Below are 24,064 nucleotides of genomic sequence, written 5' to 3'. Positions count from 1 at the left end.
CCGCCCCCGTGACTGCCCCGCCCCCGCAGGCTCTTCCCCAGTCTCAGCATCACCACGGAGCTCACCCACCCTTCCAACATGCGCTTCATGCAGTTCCGTGCCAAGGACAGCTACTCGCTGGCTCTCTCCAAACTGGAAAAGGTGAGCCCCTCCATCTGCTGAAGCCTGGAGGGGGTGGGTGAGGGCCCACGGGAGGCCTGGCACTGCCCTCATCCCACAAGAGCTTCAGAGGTGGGGCTCAGCTCCCCTGTGAGGCTCTTGACTGTGTAGCTCCAGCCTTGGGGGCTGTGGCTGGGAGCTGACATCGCTCCCTCAAGCCAGGTACAGGCCTGGGCGCCTGTCGGGTCAGTGACACTAACACAGGTGACACCATGACCGCTTTCTTTTGATCAGCCCTGGCATCCGACCCTGAAATGTGTCCATTCTGTTTACTGTGCAGCAGGTGCATGTGGTCACTGCCAGTACAGACAAGGGACTGGGATCAGAGGGGGGCACTTGCCTCAGGTCACACAGCAGAGCAGGGCTCCGTGAGGGCACAGCTGAGGTGCGCTGTGAGTCCAGGGGCACGGGGACCCACCAGGGCCATGCGGTCAGGCCACCAAGGCCACAAGCACCAGCCAGGGACAGGGAGACCGGCCACCAGGGACACAGGCTCCAGCCTTGGTGTCACCCTGGCACACCCTAGGCACCTGCCCAGGCCAGTGGCAGCACCGCCTTCCACGGCAAGGGGCACGGCTGGGTGTTGAGGTGAGGGCAGCGCTCAGGTTGCCAGGCTGAGACCAGGGAGCAGGCGGGTTGCCAGAGGGCCACAGCCAGCCACCGCGGTCAGAAGCAGCCACCATTCCCTGTGAGCCCACACTCCCCAGCCCGAGCTAAAGTCCTCATCAGGGAGTGGCCCGCCACCTGCATGGCTGACCCTGGGCCACACAGGGGTGGCCCTAGAGCTGGGCCTGGCCATCAGCACCTGCACTGGAGTGTCATCTGCCCTGCACCACGGTGGACCATGGAAATGGGTCCCGCCCAGCCACTACCAGGATGCCCAGAGGACCCTGGAGCTCTGCGGCTGCCAGAGGGGTGGCCGGAAGCTGGGAGGGCGGCCCCCAGGCCCACAGAGCAGACAGAGGAGCCCCTGCCTGGAGGCAGCCACTGCTCAGGTCCAGCACCCCCCGACACCCAGGGCCGCCCCGCAGCTCCCCGGGGCCACCATGCGCTGCAAACTGGAACTGTGGGAAGTCGGATTCTGTGTCCACGTGCTGGGCCGCTTCCGGATCTGGGCGGAGTCTCAGGATCTGAAAGGTCCAGTCTGACCTGAGCACGATGGTGACCGGTGTGGAATCGGCTTCCAGGCTGATGTCCTGCAAGATCCTCCCTCGCGTGTCCCTCAAGCAGACCGAGCTCATTGCAGGCCTTGCGCCCACCTGTTCCAGGGGCTGGGCCGGCAGTGCGTCAGCTCGGCACACACGGCACACGTGCTCCAGTCCCCGTTTCTGCCTGGACAGGTAGCAGGCCGTCAGCTTGCATGACCGCAGAGGCGGCCTCAGGAAGCAGTCTTGGCTCGGCTCCTCTGAGGTCCCCATGGGACAGAGGCCCTGGGGCTGGGGGCTGAGGAGAGAGAGGCCAGCAGAACCACAGGATGCCACCCACTCTCGAGAGATGGTCAGAGTTGACGACACGCCACTGCTGGCGAGTACCCGGCCCGTAGGCGGCCGCTGGAGCCCTCATCTTCTCGCACCCTGGCCAGACGTGGCCTGGGGTCCCCTGAGGGTCTCTGCCACCCTAGGCATGTCCCAGCTCCCGACGCTTCAGACAGATGCCCAACGAATGGTGATGGCTTCCCACAGGAGCAGCTGGGAACATTTCTTTAAAGCGTGGCCCTTTGTTAAAAGTGTGCATGTTTGTTATAAACGTGTGTTCTACTTCACGTGTGAAGAAGAAAGGAAACCAAAAGCTACGCAGGTCACAGCGGCTTCCCAGGCCGAGAGGACGCTGCAGGAGGACGGGGGAGAGGCAGGGGAGCCAGGTTCCCTGGGCAGGTTTAACCGTAGAAATGGCAGCAGCACTGCCAGTTTCTGGCATTCAGGTAAACGTGCCTTGCTGAGAGATCGGGGTCGCAGACTAGAGGCGGCTCCCCGGAGGTCGTGCTCAGGAAGGTCTCCAAAAGCCAGACGTGAGCGTGAGGGCCCACTGTCCCCGTCCCCCTCCCGTCCCAGCACCCAGGGCTCCCGTGGCCTCATTGTTCTGACACTCTGTGCTGACCGCGGCTGCCCGTCACGTCCAGTCCCGTCCTACTTCTCGCTCTGCATGAGGTTTCTGGGCCCCAGAGTCACAAGAAGGGCTCATTCCCTGCATGTTCTTGCATCTCGCTGTCGTTTGTATCCTGATGCTCTGGTCACAGCTCTCGGGTCCCCCCAGGCCTGCCTTGGAATCTGCAGCATGGAAACGTGGCCTTGTCCAAAAGGTGGGAAGAGTTCTGACGGCCTTCACACCTCTGGGCCTGGCGTGGGCCTTCTCGTCCGTCAGCGCCATTCTTAGTAAGGACAGAGCACATCTTAGCAACTTCGGGAAGTCCATCTTTCACCCTCATCACGTGCTGTGCCAGTTCTAATGCCACGCGTTTCGCTGAGGAATCCGCACAGTCATTTGGTTCTCGTATTCCTCGGTCACACGCATCTCGTTCTTGCTGGAGGAAACAGTGACACATGCCCCAGACTTACTGTCAGCCCCCCCCCCCACATCTGCCAGTGACACCCTGGACTCCCTGCTGAGTATGGAGGGACCGGAAGGAAAGCGTCATGTCCTTTGCAGGGAGCAGCGAGAGTCAGGGAGCAGCGGGCGGCTCCTGGCATCTATTTCTCATCTTCTTGAGTTTGAAGCGAGTCCTGGTTACAGTGGGTGGCACAGCCTCAGGGCTGTCACAGCCTGCTCCTCGGTCAAGGACGTGCCTTGTGCGGTGGGGATAATGTCCCCAAAGATGTCCTTGTCCTAATTGCCAAGACCTATATGGAACGTGGTGTGTGACAAAAGGGACTTTGCAGCTGGGGTTGTGTTAAGGACCCTGAGATGGGAGACAATCCTGGGTCCCCCGTCGGGCCCAGCAAAGTCACTGGGTTCCTATGGGAACGGTAAAGATGCAGGAAGGGCCCTGAGCCAAGGAAATGGTCGGCTTCTAGAAACTGGAAGTGGTGACGGAGACGACTGTCAGCTCGGGCCGCCAGCGGGTGTGGGCCTCGTGACTCCTGGACTGCAGCCCCAGGAAGCCTGTTGGGCCTCTGGACTTCTAGATGTGAGAGAACGAACTTGTGATTCCTCAGTGATTTGTCCCAGGACACATGCCATGGGTCTCCCACTTCTGTGCTCATGGAATGCTGGGTGCAAACAGCCGCACACGGTTCTCTGGGCTCTGCTCACGCCCACACTCCCTGCCGTGTGCTCAGCCTTCACTTAATGAAACACAGCTTCTGGGATGATGTCACCTAGATTATTAAGAATTGGGGTGGCAACAGCAAGCAGTAAGCCAAGCGGGCCCTGTGTGGCTGCCCGGGTCCCACATGCCCTGGGCTCCCGCTCATCGGGGCCCCGAATCCTTACTCCCGAGCGTGTCCGGTGGGGACAGAGCCAGGTGCTGCTTCAGGCCTGTGGTCAGCTGTCTGCCAGTACGTGCACCCATGTATCTCATACACTTACACGCGCACACGTGCACATCCTATCCACGTGTGCTCCATGGTGGCCGTGAGCACCGGCCTGTCTGAGCCCCCTTTTCCTGCAGAGGGAACGGGAGAATGGCTCCAACCTGGCGTTCATGTTCCGCCTGCCGTTTGCCGCCGGCCGCGTCTTTAGCATCAGCATGTTGGACACGCTGCTTTATCAGGTCAGCTGGGCAGCAGGGTGGGGGCCCGCGGTGCCCGCTGGGAGCCCCGGCCATTCTCTCCGGCTCCTGCTGAGGGTCCCGGTTCTGAGTGACGGGCCTCCCACTGAGTGACCTTCCCTGGGACCCCGGGAGCCCAGCCAACACTGGGTGGCTCTGGGTCCCACCCCTTCCCTGGCACAGCAGGGGTCACCTCTAAGTGTCCTCAGCCCTCCTCCTCCCAGAAGTCACTGCCAGGGACTCGGCTCCCGCCAGCCTTTGTTTCTGGTCTCTCTTGACATGACACACTTGGCCAAGGCCAGGGAAGTCTTCCCAGCTGTCTGCTCGTTAAGCGGTGCTCGGGGACTGGCAAGCAGGTGGCTTCGTGCGCGGGAGGCTCGGGGAGCCTGGTGGGCGTGCCTTTGGTGGGCGCCCTGCCTCACTGTGGCCTTCCTCCCGGCCAGTCCTTCGTGAAGGACTACATGATCTCCATCACCAGGCTGCTGCTGGGACTGGACACCACGCCGGGCTCCGGGTACCTCTGTGCCGTGAGTGACGAGGCCTGGCTGGGCTGGGCCACCCGGCCCTGGATGGGCACCAGGGTGCTGGGTACTGCCCGGCCGAGGCTGGCCCAGCTCAGGGTGCCTGCACGTTCCAGATGAAGATCACGGAGGACGACCTGTGGATCAGCACCTACGGCCGCCTCTTCCAGAAGCTGTGCTCCTCCAGTGCGGAGATCCCCATCGGCATCTACAGGACCGAGTGCCACGTCTTCTCCACCTCGGAGGTTCGTGGGTGGGCGGGGCTGCAGAGCTGGGCAGCCCCTCTTTTCTCCATGCGATGTGGGCCGTCTCCATTGGTAGTTTTGGGGATCTGGGCCTTTGCTGTCAGGTCCTTCTGGGGTCCGGTGGTTGGGCGGCTGTGACCGGTGGGGCAGGGGAGACTTGAGCGTGGTGGGGCCCCTGTGCCTCCCCCGAACCACAGTGGGGGGCCTGCCCTGCTGATGCCCATGAGGGGCTCAGGCAGCCCAGGTACCCAGGCTGCTCCTGGTTTCCTTTGCAGTCCCACGACCTCAGAGCCCAGGTGAGCGGCCCCTTCCAGCTTTACGTCGAGGTGTCGTTGTGCAGAGTCCTGCCTGAGCCCGGACCCAGCCCAGGCCTGGGAGGGCGCGGGGCCCTGGGTTCCAGGCAGCACCAGCGTCAGGGATCGAGTCCCGGGATGTGCTGGCCACGGAGCTGCTCAGAGAGGGCTCATGGCACCATCCTCCCATACAGATGGGGAAGCTGCGGCCCCTGGTGGGGAGTCCGAGCTCCCCCAGCCACACGGCCATCTGCATGTCGTGCCTTGGCCCCATCATGGCGGGTATCCCCCGCCGCACCAGTCTGACCCAACCTCCACGCCCCCGGGCCCCCCGCAAGGTGCCGCCTGGATGGGGTCCTCACATCACCCCAGAGCCCCATGCGCCCACTGAGCCGTGCCCAGGCCCTGGCGTCTCCCAGTCCACGGCGTCCCAGCCTCTGCTTTCTCCTGTCCCTCCAAATGGGGAGACCAAGGCGCAGGAGGAGGTGCCCCTCCGTGGCCAAATCAGGACATAGGGCCCAGGAGGAACCCTCGGAAACAGGGCCCGCAGATGTGAGGGAGCCTTCCTTGCCCACCCAGTAGACTGTGACAGGCCTGCAGTCAGGGGGGAGGTTTTGGCCTGGCGCCCCTCCCCAGATGGAGAAGGAGTGCACCAGTCCAGGGGCCCAGCCTCCTCCCATCCCCAGCCCGGCCCTCACCCCCTCCTGCCTCGGCCAGTCCCAGATCTCGGTGAGCATGGAGGACTGCGAGGACACGCGGGAAGTAAAGGGGTCCTGGAATGCGCGGGCAGCAGCTGGTGGCGGCAGCACCCACGGCCGGCACTCGACTGGCAGCGACCCAGTGGAGCACCCGCTGCTTCGACGCAAGAGTCTGCAGTGGGCGCGCAGGCTGAGCCGCAAGGCCCCCAAGCCGGTGGGGAAGGCGGCCGCCGAGTGCATCAGCCAGCAGCGGATCAGCTTATACCGGCGCTCCGAGCGGCAGGAGCTCTCTGAGCTGGTTAAGAACCGCATGAAACACCTGGGGCTGCCCACCACCGGCTACGGTAAGGACCAGCAGCGTGGCCGGGCCGCAGGGCCCAACACGGATGGGATGGGCCACAGCAGGTGATCCTGACAGCCAGGCGCCTCCCAGAGGCACTGGCAAGTGGCCGGGCAGAGCCCTCTGGTGTGGGGAGGGCGTGGGCTCCTCCCAGACTGGCGCTGAGCCCCCTAAGGAAGAGCTCATCCCCACCACTCTGGGGCGTTTCCCCGTCTGTGAAAACGGGGCTGGAGCTGGCTGAGTCCGCATGCAGTGCCCCTGGAGGGGGCTGTGGGGTGTGGCGGGCCAGGCTGGGCCCCCTGAAAGCCCAAGACACAGGTTTTGGGGACAGATTGGCCACCTCCCACCAGTCTTGCTGGACCTCAGGCCCGCCCACTGTGCCCTTGTGGAGATCAGGGACGTATGTACGTAGCAGGGAGACCCCCACGCTGGCCCTCCCAGTAGCCAGAGCTTGGGGAGGTGTCGGGGCAGCTGGGCGAATGGCACCACGACACTCCGCTGTTGGCCTCGTGGAACCCCACTGTCATTCCTATGGTACAGCCACCCCATTTCTGCTGCTTTGGGGTGACGTTCACCTTCATCAGCAGATGCAGGTAGCCCCTTCTGGCTGTAGCTTGTTTTGGGGAGGTTTGTGAACTTGACCAAGAACAGGCCTGGGTGGCTTGGCTGGCTCAGGAGTTCATCCCCTCCCTCACTCTGGAGACACGGCCTCTGTTGACGGGGCCGAAGGGGGCCTGAGCTCCCCGCTGCTGCCTGGCCGTGTCCACACCCTGGGCCAGGTCAAGGCTCTGGCCTGCACTGGGTTCCACTCGGGGCCTCTGCCCGTCGCTCAGGCCTGGCTTTGTCCCCACCCTGCTTCTTGCCGTCTCTGTCTCCTGGGTCAGGGGCCCTTAATTCCCTTTCCAAGTAGGATCAGATGGCTCAGGGCTCACCTGGGAGCTGCCCGGGGGGTCACTCGGTCCAGGCCATCCATTGGCCGTGCAGACCTGGGCCTGGGCGACTCAGAGGTCAGGGTTTCAGGGATAGGTGACCCACGAGAGCCGTACCAGACCCATTATGTCCCAGCCCCATGATTTACCTTTTCCCCCTGCGGTGTCCCGGCCTGGGTGGGTGCCATCACCTCCTTTTTGGGGAGCACTGATGCTGAGGCTCCGAGTGGGGTGTCTGGGGTTCGGGGCCCCACACAAGTGTAGGCAGGTAGAGACTCCAGCCCACCGTCTCCCAGAACTGGCACCTGCTCAAGCCCTTTGGCCTCGCGACCCCCGCCAACCCCCCAGAGCTTGGCAGAAAGGAACGGGCTTCCATTCAGGGGCTGACTCGCTTCCCAGGTAGCCGGCACTGGCCCCCGCGGTCCTGGTGCAGCTGACAGCCCCGCCCTGCTGTGCCGGCCGCCGCACTGCTTGCTGACCTGTCTCTCTCTCTCTGTTTCTGTCTGTCCCTCTTCCTGTGTGTTCTGTAGAGGATGTAGCAAATTTAACAGCCAGTGATGTCATGAATCGGGTAAACCTGGGATATTTGCAAGGTAATTCTGCTCTGGCAGACACGGCTGCTGCCTAAGGGGGCATGCCCACCCTCCACTGCCGGGCAGCCTGGTGCCCGCCCTGCCCCAGTCAGACAGGCAGACAGGACAGCAGATGAGAGGGACCCTGCAGGCAGGGTCTCGATGCTCCCAGGCGCCCCACTGCAGGAACCTCGGTGCTCTCTCCTCCAGCACTGACTGGAAGGCGCGTGGTTTGTGCTGGTCCCCGGACTGTCACTGTGCAGCTCCGGGGTCACCCCGCGCGTCCTCTCCCGTTCGTTGTCTAAGATGGTAAGCCCTGCATCAGTCTGCGCTGATCTCACAGGTGGGCCACCCTGCGGCTAAGGGACACCCAAGGACCCCGACCCTCCCAGCTCCCCCTTGGGAAGCATCCAGATGGATGTTCCCAAGTCAGGGGCCCCCCACCCTGTGGTAGAGCGTGGTGAGGCCTGGGAGTGGGGTCTGCTCTGCCCTCAGCCTTCATGGGCCACCCGAGCCAGATGGACAGCTGCCATCCAAACCGCAGCTGGGGCTTCAAGAGGGAGATTTCCCCCTTCAGTTGAGACAAAGCCCATTGACACCCCACGTCTGGTCTGGGCCCCCCATTTCTTCCAAAAAATGCACCCCACAGCCCCCAGACCTGCCCCAAAGATCCCTGCAGAGGTCAGAGCAGAGTCCCAGCCACAGGCCTCGCTGCCGAGACCCCTCCCTTCCCGGGAGGCCGCTCGGGGCCCCAGTGGAGGTCAGAGCCCGCATGCCTGGGCCCCCCGGGGCAGCCCCTGCCCCCAGGGATGACCTGGAGCTCTCCGGGCCCAGAGAGGCATTAGCTCAGAGGGAGCCGTCAGGCAGGCCCAGGGAGGGACACCTCTGTGGCCCACAGCCCAGGGACTGGGAGGCTGGCACAGGCATCCCCCAGGGTCTGTGCTTTTCCCTACCTGAAACCCGCTACCGTGTTCCTGGAAGACCTGCCAAGCCAGCACTCGTCAGCCTGGCGGCTTCCATGAACGGTGGCAGTGTCGCCCCCTCCCTGCGCCTGGCTGCACCTTGCTCCCTGCTGAGGCACCCGGTGGAGGTGGCCCCCTCTGCAGTGATCAGGCCTCACGGGGTGGTGTCTGCTGAGCCCTCCACCATATGCTGATGTCAAGGGCCAGGATGTAAAACTGAAGAGGCGTGATCTTGGAGGGAGGTGGCCCCATTAGCCAGGGCTGCAGGGCGGTCCCCCCTGGGGAAGGTGTGCTCCCGAGGCACCCCCAGAGCCCACAGCTGCACCGCTAGCCCCAACCCCTTCCTCACATCCACCCTCTGAGGGAGGTGCTACCATTTCTCCCACGTCATAGAGGAGGAAACGGAGGTGCAAGCGGAGAGAGTGGGCATGCAGGTCCGTGGGGCCAGGGAGGAGGGGGCCCATGGAGGCCTGGAATGCAGGGTCGGGAGTGCAGGGGTGGGGGTGCAGGTGAGGTGGCACCCCCCTTGGTCACTTGCCAGGAGAGCCGCGGCCAGAGCCCGCCCGCACCCCAGGCCCCACCTGAGCACATCGGTCATGGTGAAGCTGCCCCGTCCTGGGGAAACCATGGTCAGTGTTATGACTGACCACACCCACCCTGGCACTGCAGCTGGGGCCCCACGTTCCCACCCATCTCTCAGCTCAGCGCCCCAAGTACAAAGCTAGGCCCAGCCACGGGCTCTGCTGCTTTCTTTCATTAAGCCTGTGGTCCATCCACCCCAGGGGGGTGGGGCCAGGCCGCGTGGGGAGGGCCCGGCGAGTGAAGACGGGCTCCCGGCTGTCACCCGGGCACCAGTGCCCTGCACACAGATGGGTGCTCCGTGCCCGCGGGGGAGAAACCAACTCGTGGCCCTTCCAGGGCCACAGCCTCTCCCTTTTACTGTCCCGACTGTGCGTGAGTCAGCATGGCCAGCTGGCCGTGGTGCGGGACCCCCAAGAGCTCCCTCCCTGTCCTGCCTGCGTCATCCGCTGCTGCACGCTCCAGGCACCCGGTCCTCCATGCTGCCCCCCTGGAAATGCATGCCGGCTGGGAGGGTCCCCTCCCCACACAGCCTCCAGCACGAGCCACCTGCATGGTGGCTAGCAGCTCCCACCAAGGGCCCTGGCTGAGGGTTTGGGGAACAGAGCAAAGACAGCTGTGGCCCTCGATTGATTGGGCACAGCCCACGGAGGGGCAGGGTGGTCAGGCTGCCCCGTTCCCGGACGTGGATACGGAGGCTGACACCAGGTGACCACCCAAGGGCCTTCGCATGTCTGTCAGTCCCTGTCCCCGCCGGTGCCCCCGCCTGCACCTCTGCCTGCCTCCATGGAAGCGCGTTATGCGTGACCTGCCTTGGGGGACTCTGGTCGCCGTGGGATCAGATCCAGCCCTGAGAGCTCGTTTCCCAGCTTTGGAGAAAATTCTGTCCCTTTGTCAGTGGCCCCGGCCTGTGCACTCCTGCCAGGAGGGGGCGCTGCACAGAAGAAGTGGGAGAGCTGGGGGCAGAGGCCGTCCAGGGCTGGACCCTTTTGGAAAGCCAAAAGGTGCCTTTTCACATCACAGATGGGTAAACTGAGGCCACGAGCCATCCATTTCCCTGCCAGTGTACTTGGGGCCACTGCCACGATGGTGGCCAACCCTGACCCTGGATTTGGCCAGGGGGATGCCTGTGAGGTGACAGCAGAACCCGTTCTCATTACTAACCATCGTGGACCAGGGATGCAGGGCACTGGGGCGGGGGACAAGCCTGAGGGCTGAGTTAGGGGTGTGTGCCGTGGTGCACAGCTGTATGCAGGTGGTAGGTGTGTGCAGCTGTGTGTGTGGCTGTATGCAGGTGTGTGCAGGTGTCCACGGGCTTATGCAGGTGGTAGGTGTGTGCAGGTGTGCTCAGAGCCTCTGTTCATGGCTGCCATGTCTGTGAGATGCTGGCTGCTCGGGCTGAGCAAGGTGCCTGGGGTGAGGGCTGGAGCCAGTGCCCACTGGCCCTCGTGGCTGACCAGTCCTGGCTGAGTTGCCAGGTTGAGGGGTTCGGGCAGGATGGCCAGAAAGGCTGGGAAGATTCTGCAGCTGGGCAGAGCGGAGGTGGGCAGGCCTGAGTGGTGACCACTGGCCGGGCCGTCTCCTTTGCAGACGAGATGAATGACCACCAGAATACCCTCTCCTACGTCCTCATCAACCCCCCGCCCGACACGAGGCTGGAGCCCAACGACATCGTGTAAGTACTGTGTCCCCAAGCAGTGCAGACACCCACTCTGGTCACCACTCTGGTAGACACTGTGCCCCCATGCTGGGTGTCCAGCCCTGGCCTCCCGCGGGCCGCCCTGAGTGGAGGGCGGCATTGGCACCCAGGGTCCCTCCCGCCCACTGCAGGTACCTCGTCCGCTCTGATCCCCTGGCCCACGTGGCCAGCAGCTCCCAGAGTCGCAAGAGCAGCTGCAGCAACAAGTTGGCCTCGAGCAACCCCGAGACCCGCGACGAGACGCAGCTCTGAGCCAGCCCTGCATGGAGCCCTGCGCGTCGGCACGCAGCGTGATGCATGGGTGTGCAGGGACCTGGTCTGCCACGCTGGCCTGGCCCGCCCGGCCCAAAGCTGCTCCCGAAACTTGACCGAAGGGAGACCTCACGTGGGGCAGGGGTGAGACTGCAGGCGGGGAAGCCTTTTTTAACCTGTTTTTACAGATCAACACAAGGTCTCTGCACAAATGTTCCGCAGCTCCGCCTGGGCCTGCTGAGGAGCTCGGATGGGATGGGGGCTGGACGCTGCCCCTTGGGCACGGGCACACTCACCCACATGGGAGCTGTGTTTTCAGGGCCACACACACACGTTTATTCCACGGGGCTGCGCCATGCTCTCGTGTTCTCCGCTCTGCGGGTCCCAGCTGGTCCTGGGCACACGACTGTCGGGGCCTGGAGCAGTCAAGCAGAGGCGCCGCCCTGCTGGTGGGAGAACCAGGGGAGCCCCTCCCGGAGGGAAATCAAAGCGACAGAGGCCTCGCGGCTTAGCCAGGAGCCCAAGGCTGGGTGGGCTCTGGAGAGCACGTGACGGGGGAGGTGGGCCTGCTGAGACACCGGTGTTCCGGCAGCCACTGACTGAGGGAAACGAGAAAGAAGCCATTCTCCTCTATTTTTAACGGAACTTCCCTCGCCACAGCGTTTGTGGGCACGGGGCATGGGCGGTGCTATCCTGTTGCCTGCTCGACGCCCTTTTAACCGCTGTTCTGAAGCACAATTCAGCCACTGGGCTGCTGGCCACGTCGTGGGAAGCAGCTTTTCTCAGTGAGGGAGGGACTGGGTGGCAGGCATCCATGAGGGGCCACCCTGGTTCCTTCGTGACTGTGACGAGTCGTGCTCGGGCCATGCTGGACCCTTCTATTAAATGGATGCTTTCTGCAAGCTTGAGGACGGTTGTGAGACATCCCCTGGGCGGCTTCATGCCCAGGCCTCGGCCTCCCCTCCCAGCTGCCCAGTTTCAATGATCATGTGCTGTGACCATCCCCCACCCCGCCCCTGCAGGGAAGCCCCTGCACCCAGGAAATGCCGAAATTGGCCTGGGGCCACCCAGAGCAGGAGGCAAGGCCTGCTTTGTAGGGAAGGGGGTGGCAGCTGGGTCTTGGCAGCTGGGAAGCCTGGCTGGGGGAAGGCGGGGGCCTCCCTGCTCAGCTCCAAAGCCTGGGTGAGCCCCTGGGGTGGTCACAAAGACCCCAGGATCTGCCTGCAGTCGTGCACTTGTGCTGTGGGGGTCCTTAGGGGGCAGAGGGTGTGGGTGTGCCCGGCCAGCAGCAGGTGCCCAGGATTCTTGCTCAGAGTACCTAAGAAGGCTGGAAGGGCAGGGACCAATGCAGCACCGGGTGACAGAGCAGCCAGCCCTAAGGGAGGGGTGTAACCCAGGGACCCTCGTGTGGTCAGGAAGGGGCTGCTGATTGGGGTGGGGAAGCCCCAGAGCCTGTGATGGAGTGATGGGCCATCAGTGTGGACTAGGTGGCCTCTCAGGACCAGGGCCCATCCCTGTGGTGTGTTGGTGGTGGCTTCCAGGGTCCCACCAGCGAGTGTCCCCTCTGGCGACATCACCAGTAGGACCCCTGCCACCTCTCCTGGCACCCACACCCCAGCTCCCTGTGGGAAGGGGGGCACCTGCTGGGAGAGCTGAGGGAGAGGACCCTGCCTGCCTCCTGGACCAGGGGTTCTATGTGGGAGGGGCTGTAGCGCCCTGAAGCCTGAACTGGGAAGATGGCGTCCTGGGAAGCCACCTGACTTGAGTTCAGGGTTGACAGGACGGGTGGTGGGGTGTGGTTCCCCTCCAGCCGGACACAGCACCCTCACACCACATGCCAAGTGAAGACAGGTCCCCACAAAGGCTGAAGGAGCTGCCACTGTCCTGAGTGGCCAAGAGAAGGTGTTGCCCAATGTTTTGTGGTATTAGTTTTCAAACACAAAATTAGTGAGAAACCTTTTATTTTCTTCATTTCTAATCTAATAGAAAACTGTTTGCTCAAACTAATGAACACCATGCTGGGTGATTCTCACTTATGCACAAGCGACATGAATGACCGAAAAGTCCATGGGCCAGGGGTGGGGACTTGGTGACGTGGCGTCGACGTAGCCGGGTCTGAATGTGTACCGCAAACTTGAGGGCCACCAACCAAAATCTCCAAGTACAATTGAGATGCTGGGAGAGGAAAGGATGTGGAATGATACGAAAAGCTGATTAAAACCAGAGAAGGCAGAAAAGAGGAAGAGGGGGACAAAAGGCCGTGAGCACGACAGGCAGCAGCAGGGTGGAGGCCAAGCCACCTACGCATGTCCCAAACCGAGTGTCCGCGCCAAGCGCTCACTCAAAGCGCTCACACCAAGTACTAAGTGCAGCCCCAGCCCGGGTGGGAAGAACAAGTGGCCTGTCACGCCTCACCCCACACGTGGATGCGTCCAGATGGCCTGTGAGTCCACAGCAAGGCTTTCATTTGGTCTCCACAGAACGTCCGAGGCAGGCACCCCTCCATTCTTGGACCTCACTTTTATGCTGGTGCACACCCGATGGTCTCAAAGGTGCCTTTACCTTTTGGGGCTCAAGTTCACATCAGGGGTCTTATAAGCTGCACATGCTCTGTCATAGGAATCATGGCGTTTCCTTTTGAAACAGGCAAGCTAACGGTTCTTGAGGGCCGGGTGGGGTCCAACAGTCATGCAGATTGGACAGCACGCTGAGGGCTGAGGTCCAGGGCAGCAGGTGTGAGTGGCTCCGAGACCAGGACCTCAGCCCATTTGCCTGGGGCCTCTGAGGACTGGGGCTGGGGCAGCACATCCTGGCATCCCAGGACCCAGGGACAGCCAGCTGGCCAGAGCCACCTTCATCCCCAGTGAGGTCAACAGGAGCTTGGGGGACTCAGGAATACCCCCGAATGGGGCCTCTGGCCTGAGACTATCTCTGCATGAGCTCAGTGTTGCTGGTATCTTCCGCCCTGGGTGCAGAGTGATGAGCTGGGAAGGGCACTATCAGGTCTGGACAGGTAGCTCTGGGCCTGGCCAAGAGCATGGGGGCCTTGAAGGTGGCCATCCATGCCCATAGCGCCCCACAGGGGCACTTGCCTGGAGGGGGTGGCTTGCACAGCCTCCTGGGCCACACTGGCTGGCCTCACACTCTGCGGTCCTCCTACAGAGGGGGACCTCCTGGCCCCCAGCGTGGCACTACAGGATCAGGGAGGTCCAGTGGACTGGGAGGCATGGACCAGGCTTGGGGGTACCTTGCTCTCCCTGGGGAGAGGCCCTTCCTGGCAGCCCTGCCTCCACTGGGGACTAGCCTCGAGGCCCCACCTGCTCATGGCCAGGACCGTCTCTTCCTGGGCAGCACCCAGGGCCTGGCCTCGGCTCCCCCCGGAAGATGCAGAGGCAGCAGGAACTCTGAGACAGACCATCCTTCAGGGAAGGGCCCTCAGTTAGGATGTGATGCTGCTCCCACCCCAGGACAAACAGGCCACGTGTGTGTAGATCCTGAGTTAGGCGACCCCAACACAGGACAGACATGCTCAGGTCCCAGCCGTCATCCCCACAAAGGCTGGCTGTACGCTCAGACCAGGGTCACCGTGCAAGGAACCCCTGAAAGTTAGGCTGCGTCCAGGGTGAAGGCACCTTAGTCTCCAATGACAGATGCCATCACCATATGAAAAACAGGCCCAGAGAAGTGACACCAGGGTCACCATCTGTTGCCTTCTGACCTTCACACTACTCCTGGCCTAGACGCCTTTTACGGGAAACCTGGTTTTAATGACACCCGGAGAGGAGGAAGGCCAAGGAGCCCAAGGCAAGTTCCACCCTGAGATCGCAAACAATGTCACATCTGGGCCTTCAAGTTTTATCAATTACTGTGAGTAGGGACCGTGAGAGAGCAGCCGACAGCCCCTGCAGGGGCCCCCACGGTGCTGTCCAGGACGCAGCCCTTGGCGGGGTCAGACCACAGCAGGCTCTCCCTGGGCTCCTCTGAGAAAAAGCCTGGCCTGAGATGCAACCCTGGACACCTGCTTCCCAGATGATGCTGGAGGACTCAGCCGTGACAGTGATGCTGACACACAGCCAGTCTCTCACTGCACAACTGAGGGAAACGGCTGGGAAATGTACCTCAAAGGGCCACTTAGAGCATCTCACTCCCACTTCTGAAAAGTCAAACCCTGTCTCACAAAATAAATCAGTATCGGGCCAACCGGGTGGCTCAGTTGGTTAAGAGCGCGAGCTCTGATCAACAGGGTCACCAGTTCGATTCCCACATGGGCCAGTGAGCTGCGCCCGAGCTGCGTTGCCGCTGAGCTGCCAATGAGTGGCCAGATGGCTCAGCTGTACAAGGTTGCTGGTTCAACTCCTGCATGGGATGGCGGGCTGCGCTGCCCCGCAACAAGACTGAAAGTGGCTACTGGACTTGGAGCTGAGCTGCGCCCTCCACAACTAAGATTGAAGGACAACTTGACTTGGAGCTGGTGGGTCCTGGAAAAACACAATGCTCCCCAATACCGTTCCCTTCCCCAATAAAATCTTTATAAAAAAAAATCAGTATCAATTATAAAAGGCTATCCAAGTTAATTTTAACAAGAAAATTTTACTTTAGGTACCTCCCCCTCCGCCCCCCGCAATAACTACAAGTTTCAAGGAAAAAAAAGTCTGACCTTGAAGTAGTTTTAGAATTACTCCACTTTTTAGCTTTGCCTGAGTGAAGAGTAAAGCTTGAGTCTCAAGACCTGACAAGAGGCTGCTCTGCAGGAACATGCGGACGACTTCGAGTCAGGGACACTGGTGAGGGCAGTCGCCTTTGGCGTGTGCGTGCACACACATGTCCCTGTCTGCACTCATGCACACGTGTGTGTGGGTGAGAGACATGCACCTGCAGACATGTACTTGCAAAACAATGGGGCTCACTCAACTCTCACTTATCCGAGACATCAACCCTCTGGGGCTCCCAGAATTCTACATCATCGGCAGGGACTCACATAAACCTCATCAAACAAACACTTTCTTCACAAAGTTAAGTTCTATATATGGGTAGACAAGGGCAGCTTGTCTTCAGTAATGGTCAGAATTCGGAGAGGCGGTCAAGGACGTACGACTGTGCCCTCGTAAGACACTTGCAACACGACACAAAGATTTCAGGTCTTTACAGCTCAGTTCTACAAACTGAAAAACAATGGCGGGACCACATTGGAGCCAGAAAGGACTGAAATCTCCACCACAGAAGTGAAGCCCGTGACCAGAACTTTTCATAAGAAATGGGAAAGATCACTGTGCCACTCGACACACAAAGGACTGGGACATGTCTGTCAGCCAGTCCAGCAAGCATCAGCCTAGAGACTTGGGACATGGGAAGTGGCAGCTGCCGTGTCAGTGCTTGCTGGTGTATGGAGGAACGGTCACGTGCTGACGAGCAATTTCAGGATGCTCCGTATGTTGACTAATCCAGGAGTCCGGCAGGAATGCAATTTTCCAGCACTGTGTCAGAAGCACCCCTGAATCCTCTTTAAAAACTACCGGGCCGGGCCCACCAAGTGGCGCGTTGGTTAAGAGCTGGCTTGGGACGCCAGAGAGCCCCAGTTCGGATCCCACATATGAGGGCCAGTGACACTGCCCTCTACAGCTAAGATGCTGAACAACAGCTCAACCTGGAGCTGGGCTGCTGTGAGTCGCCGGCGACGGCGTAGGCTGCAGCCCCTGCTGCAGTGGGTTGCCATGGGCTACCGTGTGTAGCCAGCAGCCAGCGTGAGTGGCCAGCAGCCGCTGTGAGCGGCCGTCCAGAAGCCGGCGACTGATCTGCCTCGCCCGGGAAGAGCGCAATGATGGTGCCAACTTGGGCCAGTGAAGCAACGTCCTCCACAACTAGACTGAAGAACAAAACGACAGCAACTTGTCTGCTCCCCTTCCCCCAATTCCCCAATTAAAATCTTTAAAAAAAACAAAAACAAAAAAACCCCTACCGGGCCGCACTTACTTCAGCAGGACTGCTGACAGGGAAGTTGTCACCCACTTTGGCTTCCTAGAGGAAGAGGCTGGGAAGCCTCACTGCTCCAGAAGACAAAACAAGATGATTTCCTAGTAAATTAACTAAAAACAACGTGAAACTCCTCTAAAGCAAAAAGCTGGGGACGCTGACCAACAAATTGAGCCATGACAACCTCACACACACGTGCTTAGCAAAAAGCAATTAGTTAATTACTTTATTACAGTTGAGTGCTTTCTTAAAATAAATACCATATAATATCAAACATACAGTGAGAAACAAAGCACACGTGAACAGCATGGTAAGGAGAGCTCACTGGGACGTCAGAACCACACCACCTTCCACCGCGCATGTCCAGGGCAGAGCCCTGGCTGACACGTATATACACAATTGCAACAAACTCTGCTCGGAGGACACGAGGCAAGACCTACGATTCAGTCTAGTGTTTCTATGTTTCACACCATGTTTCCTCCCTCCTCATCTATCTAAAATTATGGGACAGTTGTACTTGTCTGCCTTCCTCTCTTACCGAGCTTTCATTTTTTTCTGCAGTTCGAGATAGATTCAAGTAACACTCCCAAGAAAATATGTGCAAAACTAACACGAGTGACTCCAGAATCTTCCGGCAGTCGGAGCTGCTGGTTGTCAAGCAGGTGTCAGCAGAGCTGCAGCGCCACGTGAGGGTTGGAGGAGGGTCAGGCCATGCACCCAGGTGGCTGGACCGCCCCCCCTCCATACCCTCCCAATGTCTGCTCTGGAGAAGCGTGCAGATCGCTGGGCCCAGGAGGGAGCCCGAGGCCATCCCACTTACTCGGAGCTCCAAGAAAACTGCAAATGACGGTTTAAGTTGCCAGCAAAACAAAGTGACCCGTGTGGACCGAGGACCGCACGCTCCTCCAGGCCGTGCTGCTGTGCCGGAAGCAGGAATCGCGACAATAAAAACGCTAGAACTGTCAGCTCACGTGCATCACCTTTAAGAGAAACATGCTCAGAGTGAAAAATATTCTACTTCACCAAAATCTGTCTTTATTAAAGTGAACAAATCATTAGAGCACTCCCCCGACTTAACAAGCGAGGGCTGCAACGTGCAACCTTGCTTATCTTCAGTTAGCAAACGCCAGCTGAGGGTACCATTTGCCATCCTCATGAACGTGCCAGGAAGGACCATCGCCGTGCTGTACACATTATTCTAGCAGACAACTGCAGATTTCAGTGCTTCTAGGGGACTGGTGTTTTCAGTAAACTTTTTCTGAGCAGCAAAGAACACGAAGTGTTTTCAGAAACCTCAGAGCGGGATATAAACGTTGGCAGTAGACACAATCAATCAATAAATATACAATTTCCCAAATGGAAAAGGTTCCCCAATACGAATTTCTTTCCTGAAGACATTCCAGCACCCTGACCGGAGAGCCCGTCTCAGTCCTATAACCTCACGAGGCCACAGCCGCCAACGTGAGGGGCTGGGTCATGTGCAAAGGGGGTGAGGTGAGAGGCCATAAAGCAAAGTATGTCACTTCCGATTCTGCTGAAGAACTTCAAGTAAAAGGAGTCTGGCTACACACACCCCTGGCCCGGGAGCCCCAAGGCCACACTGCGCACGGCACTCGGCGCTTGGCCCTCGGTTCTCACGGTCCCCGGTGTCCCTGTGCGCTGGGAGCTGGGGTCTCTTCTGCGGGGGGAAGCCTGTCTGTGAGGCCTGGGAGTGCACACTGCAGGCCCACGCGCCTCACTTCCGGGTCTGCGTCTTCTTTGGCACTGTGGGCCGCTTGGGCTGCCAGAGGTGACTGTGAATCGTGAGCGCATCCACACTGACAGACATGGTTTTGGCCGGGATCAGGTTGAACTGTTTCCGGTCCGAGCTGTATTTGTACAGTTTGTCGATCATTTTCTTGGTGATGCTCTTGGGCCCCGTGCCAGTTAGTTTGTAGATTTCCTCCGTGTCGGGATAGTAGCAGTAAAGCGCCCTGAACTGGCAGCCAGCGTCACGGAACAGGATGATAAAGTGGTTGGCGTCACACTTCTCCAGCTCCTGTATCAAGGGAGTAAAGGAAGAGACAGGAGGGCTTCAGAGGGGCTCCCACAGCCCCCCACCTGCAGTGTTCCACAGGCCGACAGCTGCGAGCCCCCAGGAAGCTCACTGATACACCAGCGACAGCTTCCTTCCTTCCTTCCTGACACTACACTCATCCACTCAGCAGAGAACCGGACGCCACCGAGGTTTCTGTTACCTAAGAAGCAGGTACGTAAGGAAAACAGTGCTTTTCACATTAGGTGGCCAATCACATGAGGAGATGCTCACCATCACTAGCCATCAGGGAAATGCAAATCCAACCAGTGAGGCCAGCTCACACCAGCTAGGACGGCGATGATCAGACAGATAGACAGTGACACTGGTGAGGCTGTAGAGACTGGTGGCCTCGCACTGCAGGGGGGAGTGGGAGATGGCACAGCTGCCACGTCAGTTACCATGCACTCAGCAACTCCTCGAGAGTGAACCACGCAGGAATGTCCACAGCAGCGCTGTTCACAGTGGCCACAAAGTGGCAACCACACCAACGCGCATCAGCGGATGAACGAAAACATGCTCCATCCACACAGTGTACCTTCTTCAACCATAAAGAGGCACGAACACTGTGGCACGTGCTACATGGATTTGACTCGAAAACATGATGCACAGAGCAGGCCCACTCATGTGACATGTCCAGGGGAGACCGGTCCAGAGACGGGCAGCAAATTCCTGGAGCCCGGGGCTGGAGCGGAAGTGTGGGGACTGGTAATCGGTACAGGGCTTGTTTTGGGTGGTGGAATGTGCTAGGATTTGACAGTGGCAATGGCTATGCTGTGAACACACTCAGCCCGAGTTGTGCACCCCTAAAGGGGGGATTTTAGGGCACGGGAGTAAGGGGTGTGCCCCCAAAAGGAACCTGAAGCCAGCACGCCTGTGGGCAGTGCCTGCCGTCTCGCCTTCTGAACTCTGAATTTTTTGTGGTGATAATTTTTAAAAACGCTTCCACTTCATGCTTGAGAACACCTGTTTAACTCTCTATCCCAGCAGTTCTCAAAGCCTCGTCCAGGGCTGCTGAGACTCACTCAGGGGTCCCCGGGGTCAAAGCCCAGATGCCACCTGCCTCTTCACGGCCCTCTCAGCGTTCAGGGAGCTTCCCAGAGGCTCCAAGACAGGTGGTCTCGTAACAGACTGGACGAGGAAGCGGGAAGGACCCAGCTGACTGCTACAAGGCTGGGGATCAGAAAGATGTGTAAAACTATAAAACGACGCCACTCTTCTCACTATTTTTGTTTTAGAAATAGTTATTTTTCACAAATGTGTATTGTTTTTGTCAGCATATAATGGGTTTGTTACTTTAAATAATCAAATATATATTTTAAAAGATTAAGTGGAGGACACAGAATGCAAAGCTATGTATGTACATAACACCCATTTCAACTACATAAAAACTATGATTAGACGTGACCAGAACTAGATGCGAATAGCAGCACACCAGACGCCAGGCCCTCCCCCGCACCGCCCCATCCGCCTCGGCCATTCCTTACCTCTTGTCGCCCACTTCCACCCTCACTCTCCTCACATCCATTGTCGCTCCAGAGGCGGGTCAGATCAGACCCCTCTGCCCACAGCTGTGCTTGCCGTCTGACTCAGAGCAGAGCTGGAGCTGCCCACGGTCTCTGACCCCAGCTGCCCCTGCAGCCCCTGGGTTCCCAGGAGCTTGAGCCGCCTTGAGCCCTCGAACCTGCACGGCCCTCCCTCCTCCAGGGTTCTGCTCCAACATGACTTTCTAGTAAGAGCCACCCTGACCAGCAATGACCCTGCAGCTCACAAGGGCCCTTGTCCAAAGGCGGCCACCCCACTCTGTCAGCAGTGTTATGGGGACCACGCCACGCCTGTTTCCCCATGCGTGGTCTGTAGTAGTTTTCAGGCTATGACGTCAGAGCTGAGCAATGGACCATGGCCCAAGCTGGAAACCCTTCCTGTCTGGCCTGTGACCTCTCTACCAGGGCCAGCCCACATCCCAGCACGCCAGCTCCCGACCAGGCCTTAGGTCTGCTCCCAACCCATTCCCACCAAGACCAGCATGACGACACTAGACAAAGAGGAGTCCCTGCCTCCTGCACAGTAGGAAACCTGTCGCTCACCCGAGACTGACCTTTAGTCAGCTTAAGGGCAGGCAAGTCCTGACCTTGACCCTCTACTTCCAACTGCCTTCCGGATCTCTCTACAAACGCCCAGGGCCTGACAGTGTTCTTGCCGATGTGAGCAGCGCTGCCCTCAGGGACGTGGCAGTCACCAGAGCAGAAACGGCCAGCACTTCACCCCTGAGCTTCCATTTGTCCGCTGATCCCCAACACCCCTAGCACTGCCCCCACCCACTCCTGCCTCCACCGACACGACATGACACAGGAAGTCCTGTCCCCCTCCCACCTCTCCACCCGAAACCACACTGCCCTCAGTTACCAAACTAAGTCGACTGGTTTCTTCCACTTTGACCAAAATGTCACCCATTTTCCTTTCCCCACCCTTTTGGCGCCCTCTTGGGCCCCCTCACCCTGAATCAAGAGGGCTTCTCACTGCAGGGCCTGCCCCAGGCTCCCGGCTCCGTCCAGTGTCATCCGTCTAACCAACTCCTGCCCTTCCTCCAGCCCCAGCAATGCCGTGCAGCCCCCTCAGACCCGGGCACATGTTCTTACACGCATGAAAACTGCCACCAAGAGATGAGGCCCCGGTGTGCTCACCGAGGGAGTTTTCTTTCACAAAGAACCCTAGTGTATAAACACTTGTATTCTACATAAAAACAGTTGTAAAACTTGATACTTGCCTCTAATATTGAGTTCTTGTGAGGTTCGTTCACTTTTCCAGCCAGACAGCAATGGGATATAGCATTATGAATGATTGGTTTGTTTGATTTGCTGCTGGGTTCCTTAAACAGCTTGGGACCTATGAAAACCAGGCCAAGATTTGCAAGGTCAATATTCAAGGCACATACACACAAAAGAAAACCAACAATTTCTCACAACCAAGCGATGCACAGGCTGCTTCGGGATGTTTACGATGGTTTGAAAGGGGAAGAACCACTTCAAACCTATTTGAAAGAATTCTGAGTTACAAATTTTAAATAAATTAAGGAAAGACTAAAGTTATTAAACTATCCCTTTTCCAATTTCAGTTTCTTGGCTATAAGGAAGGCAAAACAAAACCAGGAATTAATCACTTTTAATGTCTAAGATTCCAAAGTGCCCAGGACGCGCTCCCCAGCCATGGGGCTGTGCACACATCAAGATGCGTCACCCGCCACCAAGGCAGCTGCAGAGCCAAGCAGTGCCCACCCCACACAGACACAGATGAGAGCCGTGACCGCGACGGAGAGTGAGGTTGTCACCTGTGTACTCAGCCACCGAGGCAAGGGAGGATGCTGCGGACGCCGTGTCCCAGTCTCTGTCTGTGCTCCTGCTGGCGTTGCGGCTTAATATGGGCAAGGCTTCCAGTGACTCAACTCTGCTGAAAGAAAGGGACACACGATGGACAGGGTGGTCACAGCACACATCTCACCCACAACTGGACATGGCTTGTGGAATTTCAGCCTGAACTAGGCTAACCTGCACCCTAGTGCAAGGACCATCAGCAGTGACAGGACTCCACGATGGCAGATGAGCACACGCTGCTCTGCTACCCGCGAACACAATTATACGAACGCAATTATAAACAGGGCTAAATACAAAAATCCAGCACTTCAGGCACTCGCGTGATGAAAGCAGATAGACTGGAGGGGCCCACCTCCATCAGAGGAGGTTCACCTTAGTGCAGTCTCTGCCCAGGAACTTGCTGGGGAAGCTGGAGGATGACGTTTGGGCCGTCTATATGGCTGCCAAACAAGGGACAAGACCCTGGGAAGGAGGGAGGGGACACTGCAGGCCGAGTGCAAAACCCAGGCCTCAGTGATGCTCCAATTGCTGGCAGGCTTGAGCTACGTTCCTGCAGAGCAGTCTGCACTGAACACGGCAGAGGCCCCTGGTGGCGCAGCTGGACACGGCGCCCCATGAAAGGGAGGCAGGCAGGGCTGGCGCAGGAACCCAGCTCAGGGAGCTGACCTGGACAAAAGTCCAACCAGAGCCGAGTCCCTGAGAGGCGTCTTTCATGAAGCCCAGGCGACGAGAAGCCCAGGATACTGGCCGTGGCCACAGATGCACACATGTAATAAAGGACGGGGGGAGGGGACCTGCTACCAGAGGACGAGATTGGCGGGGTTACAAGGGCCCTGAGCCAAAGCCCACCGGTACCGACAAGGTCCCAGCATCTCCCCCAAAGTCACTCCATCTAATGGGACTGGTTCAGTGGCCGTGGAATAAGCCTGCCTTAAGCAACCCGAGGAAATGGGACACACCCTTCTCTCTAGGCTATGCAGCCGGAAGTCACGTGTGGGCGACCCCCACTGAGGGGCAGTCAACAAATAACTGGCCCACACTGTCCAAAGTGTCAGAGTCATGAAAGACAAAGAAGGGTTGAGGGACTGCTCTGGGCTAGCGACGGTTCAGGGGGACAGGAGGGCCTGACCAGGGCCCTCGGCTGCGGAAACACGCCTCTCAAGGACTCTATCGGACAACTGGTGCCCGCTGAACGAGGACTGGATCCGATGAAGGTGCTGCTTTGACAACTGTGGTTACATCCTCGTCCACAGGGGATACACACCAAAGCATTTAAGGACAAAAAGCACGGTGCTCCAACATCCGTGGAAAAACGCAAATGCCGGCATGGCTGGGAGGCAGGGGAGAGGGTGACGAGGCATCTGTGCCCGCTGAGGACCCAGGCATTTCGGAGTTCCTGTAAAATTACTGCAATGGTTCCACACGGGGGACATTATCAAACTCAAGTCCTAGCACCACCTCCCTACATTCTCCGCGCCCGAGCGTAGCCCCCGCCTCCTTACCGCTGGGAAGGCGTGCCCCCCGAATGAACGCTCTCGGGCTCGGTTGTCGCCGCAGAGGCCAAGGACAAGCTGGAGCCCGACTGGGCCCGGCTCAGGTTATCAGCTGCCAGAGACAAGAAACGCTCTCGTTAGACGTGTATCTGTCTGTGTTGGGACCAGACACCTGTGACGCCAACAGCACGTTCCCGCATC

At 59.2% G+C, this 24,064-nt stretch overlaps 2 protein-coding genes across 10 annotated transcripts in view; one reads left to right on the top strand and one right to left on the bottom strand.

Moving 5' to 3' along the window:
* KCNT1 (potassium sodium-activated channel subfamily T member 1) overlaps nucleotides 1-11,863 on the top strand; it is a 55,604-nt gene extending 43,741 nt beyond the window's left edge. For 5 of the 9 annotated variants that reach the window (XM_019640287.1, XM_019640331.1, XM_019640294.1 and 2 more), the window contains 9 exons: nucleotides 30-141; nucleotides 3,767-3,868; nucleotides 4,309-4,392; nucleotides 4,503-4,631; nucleotides 4,907-4,927; nucleotides 5,642-5,966; nucleotides 7,422-7,484; nucleotides 10,595-10,679; nucleotides 10,835-11,863. In XM_019640287.1, coding sequence (XP_019495832.1) covers nucleotides 30-141; nucleotides 3,767-3,868; nucleotides 4,309-4,392; nucleotides 4,503-4,631; nucleotides 4,907-4,927; nucleotides 5,642-5,966; nucleotides 7,422-7,484; nucleotides 10,595-10,679; nucleotides 10,835-10,955 — 1,042 coding nt within the window. In that variant the 3' untranslated portion in view covers nucleotides 10,956-11,863. Of the gene's footprint in view, nucleotides 1-29; nucleotides 142-3,766; nucleotides 4,393-4,502; nucleotides 4,632-4,906; nucleotides 4,928-5,641; nucleotides 5,967-7,421; nucleotides 7,485-10,594; nucleotides 10,680-10,834 lie in introns of those variants that run through there. The other 4 variants (XM_019640301.1, XM_019640311.1, XM_019640283.1 and 1 more) reach the window with 2 other exon arrangements.
* Nucleotides 11,864-17,124: 5,261 nt separating this feature from the next.
* The window catches only part of CAMSAP1 (calmodulin regulated spectrin associated protein 1), a 58,833-nt gene continuing 51,893 nt past the window's right edge, over nucleotides 17,125-24,064 (bottom strand). The window contains exons 16-19 of the mRNA XM_019641960.1: nucleotides 23,873-23,975; nucleotides 22,328-22,446; nucleotides 21,767-21,885; nucleotides 17,125-18,963 (exon numbers count right to left, since the gene is read on the bottom strand). Of these exons, the coding sequence (XP_019497505.1) occupies nucleotides 18,661-18,963; nucleotides 21,767-21,885; nucleotides 22,328-22,446; nucleotides 23,873-23,975 (644 nt within the window). The 3' untranslated portion in view covers nucleotides 17,125-18,660. The remainder of the gene's footprint in view (nucleotides 18,964-21,766; nucleotides 21,886-22,327; nucleotides 22,447-23,872; nucleotides 23,976-24,064) is intronic.

This window comes from Hipposideros armiger, unplaced genomic scaffold (assembly GCF_001890085.2).
Source record: "Hipposideros armiger isolate ML-2016 unplaced genomic scaffold, ASM189008v1 scaffold_3, whole genome shotgun sequence".
NCBI lineage: Eukaryota > Metazoa > Chordata > Mammalia > Chiroptera > Hipposideridae > Hipposideros > Hipposideros armiger.
Note: the sequence above shows the minus strand (reverse complement) of the source record. Positions and strands in the feature narration are given on the sequence as shown.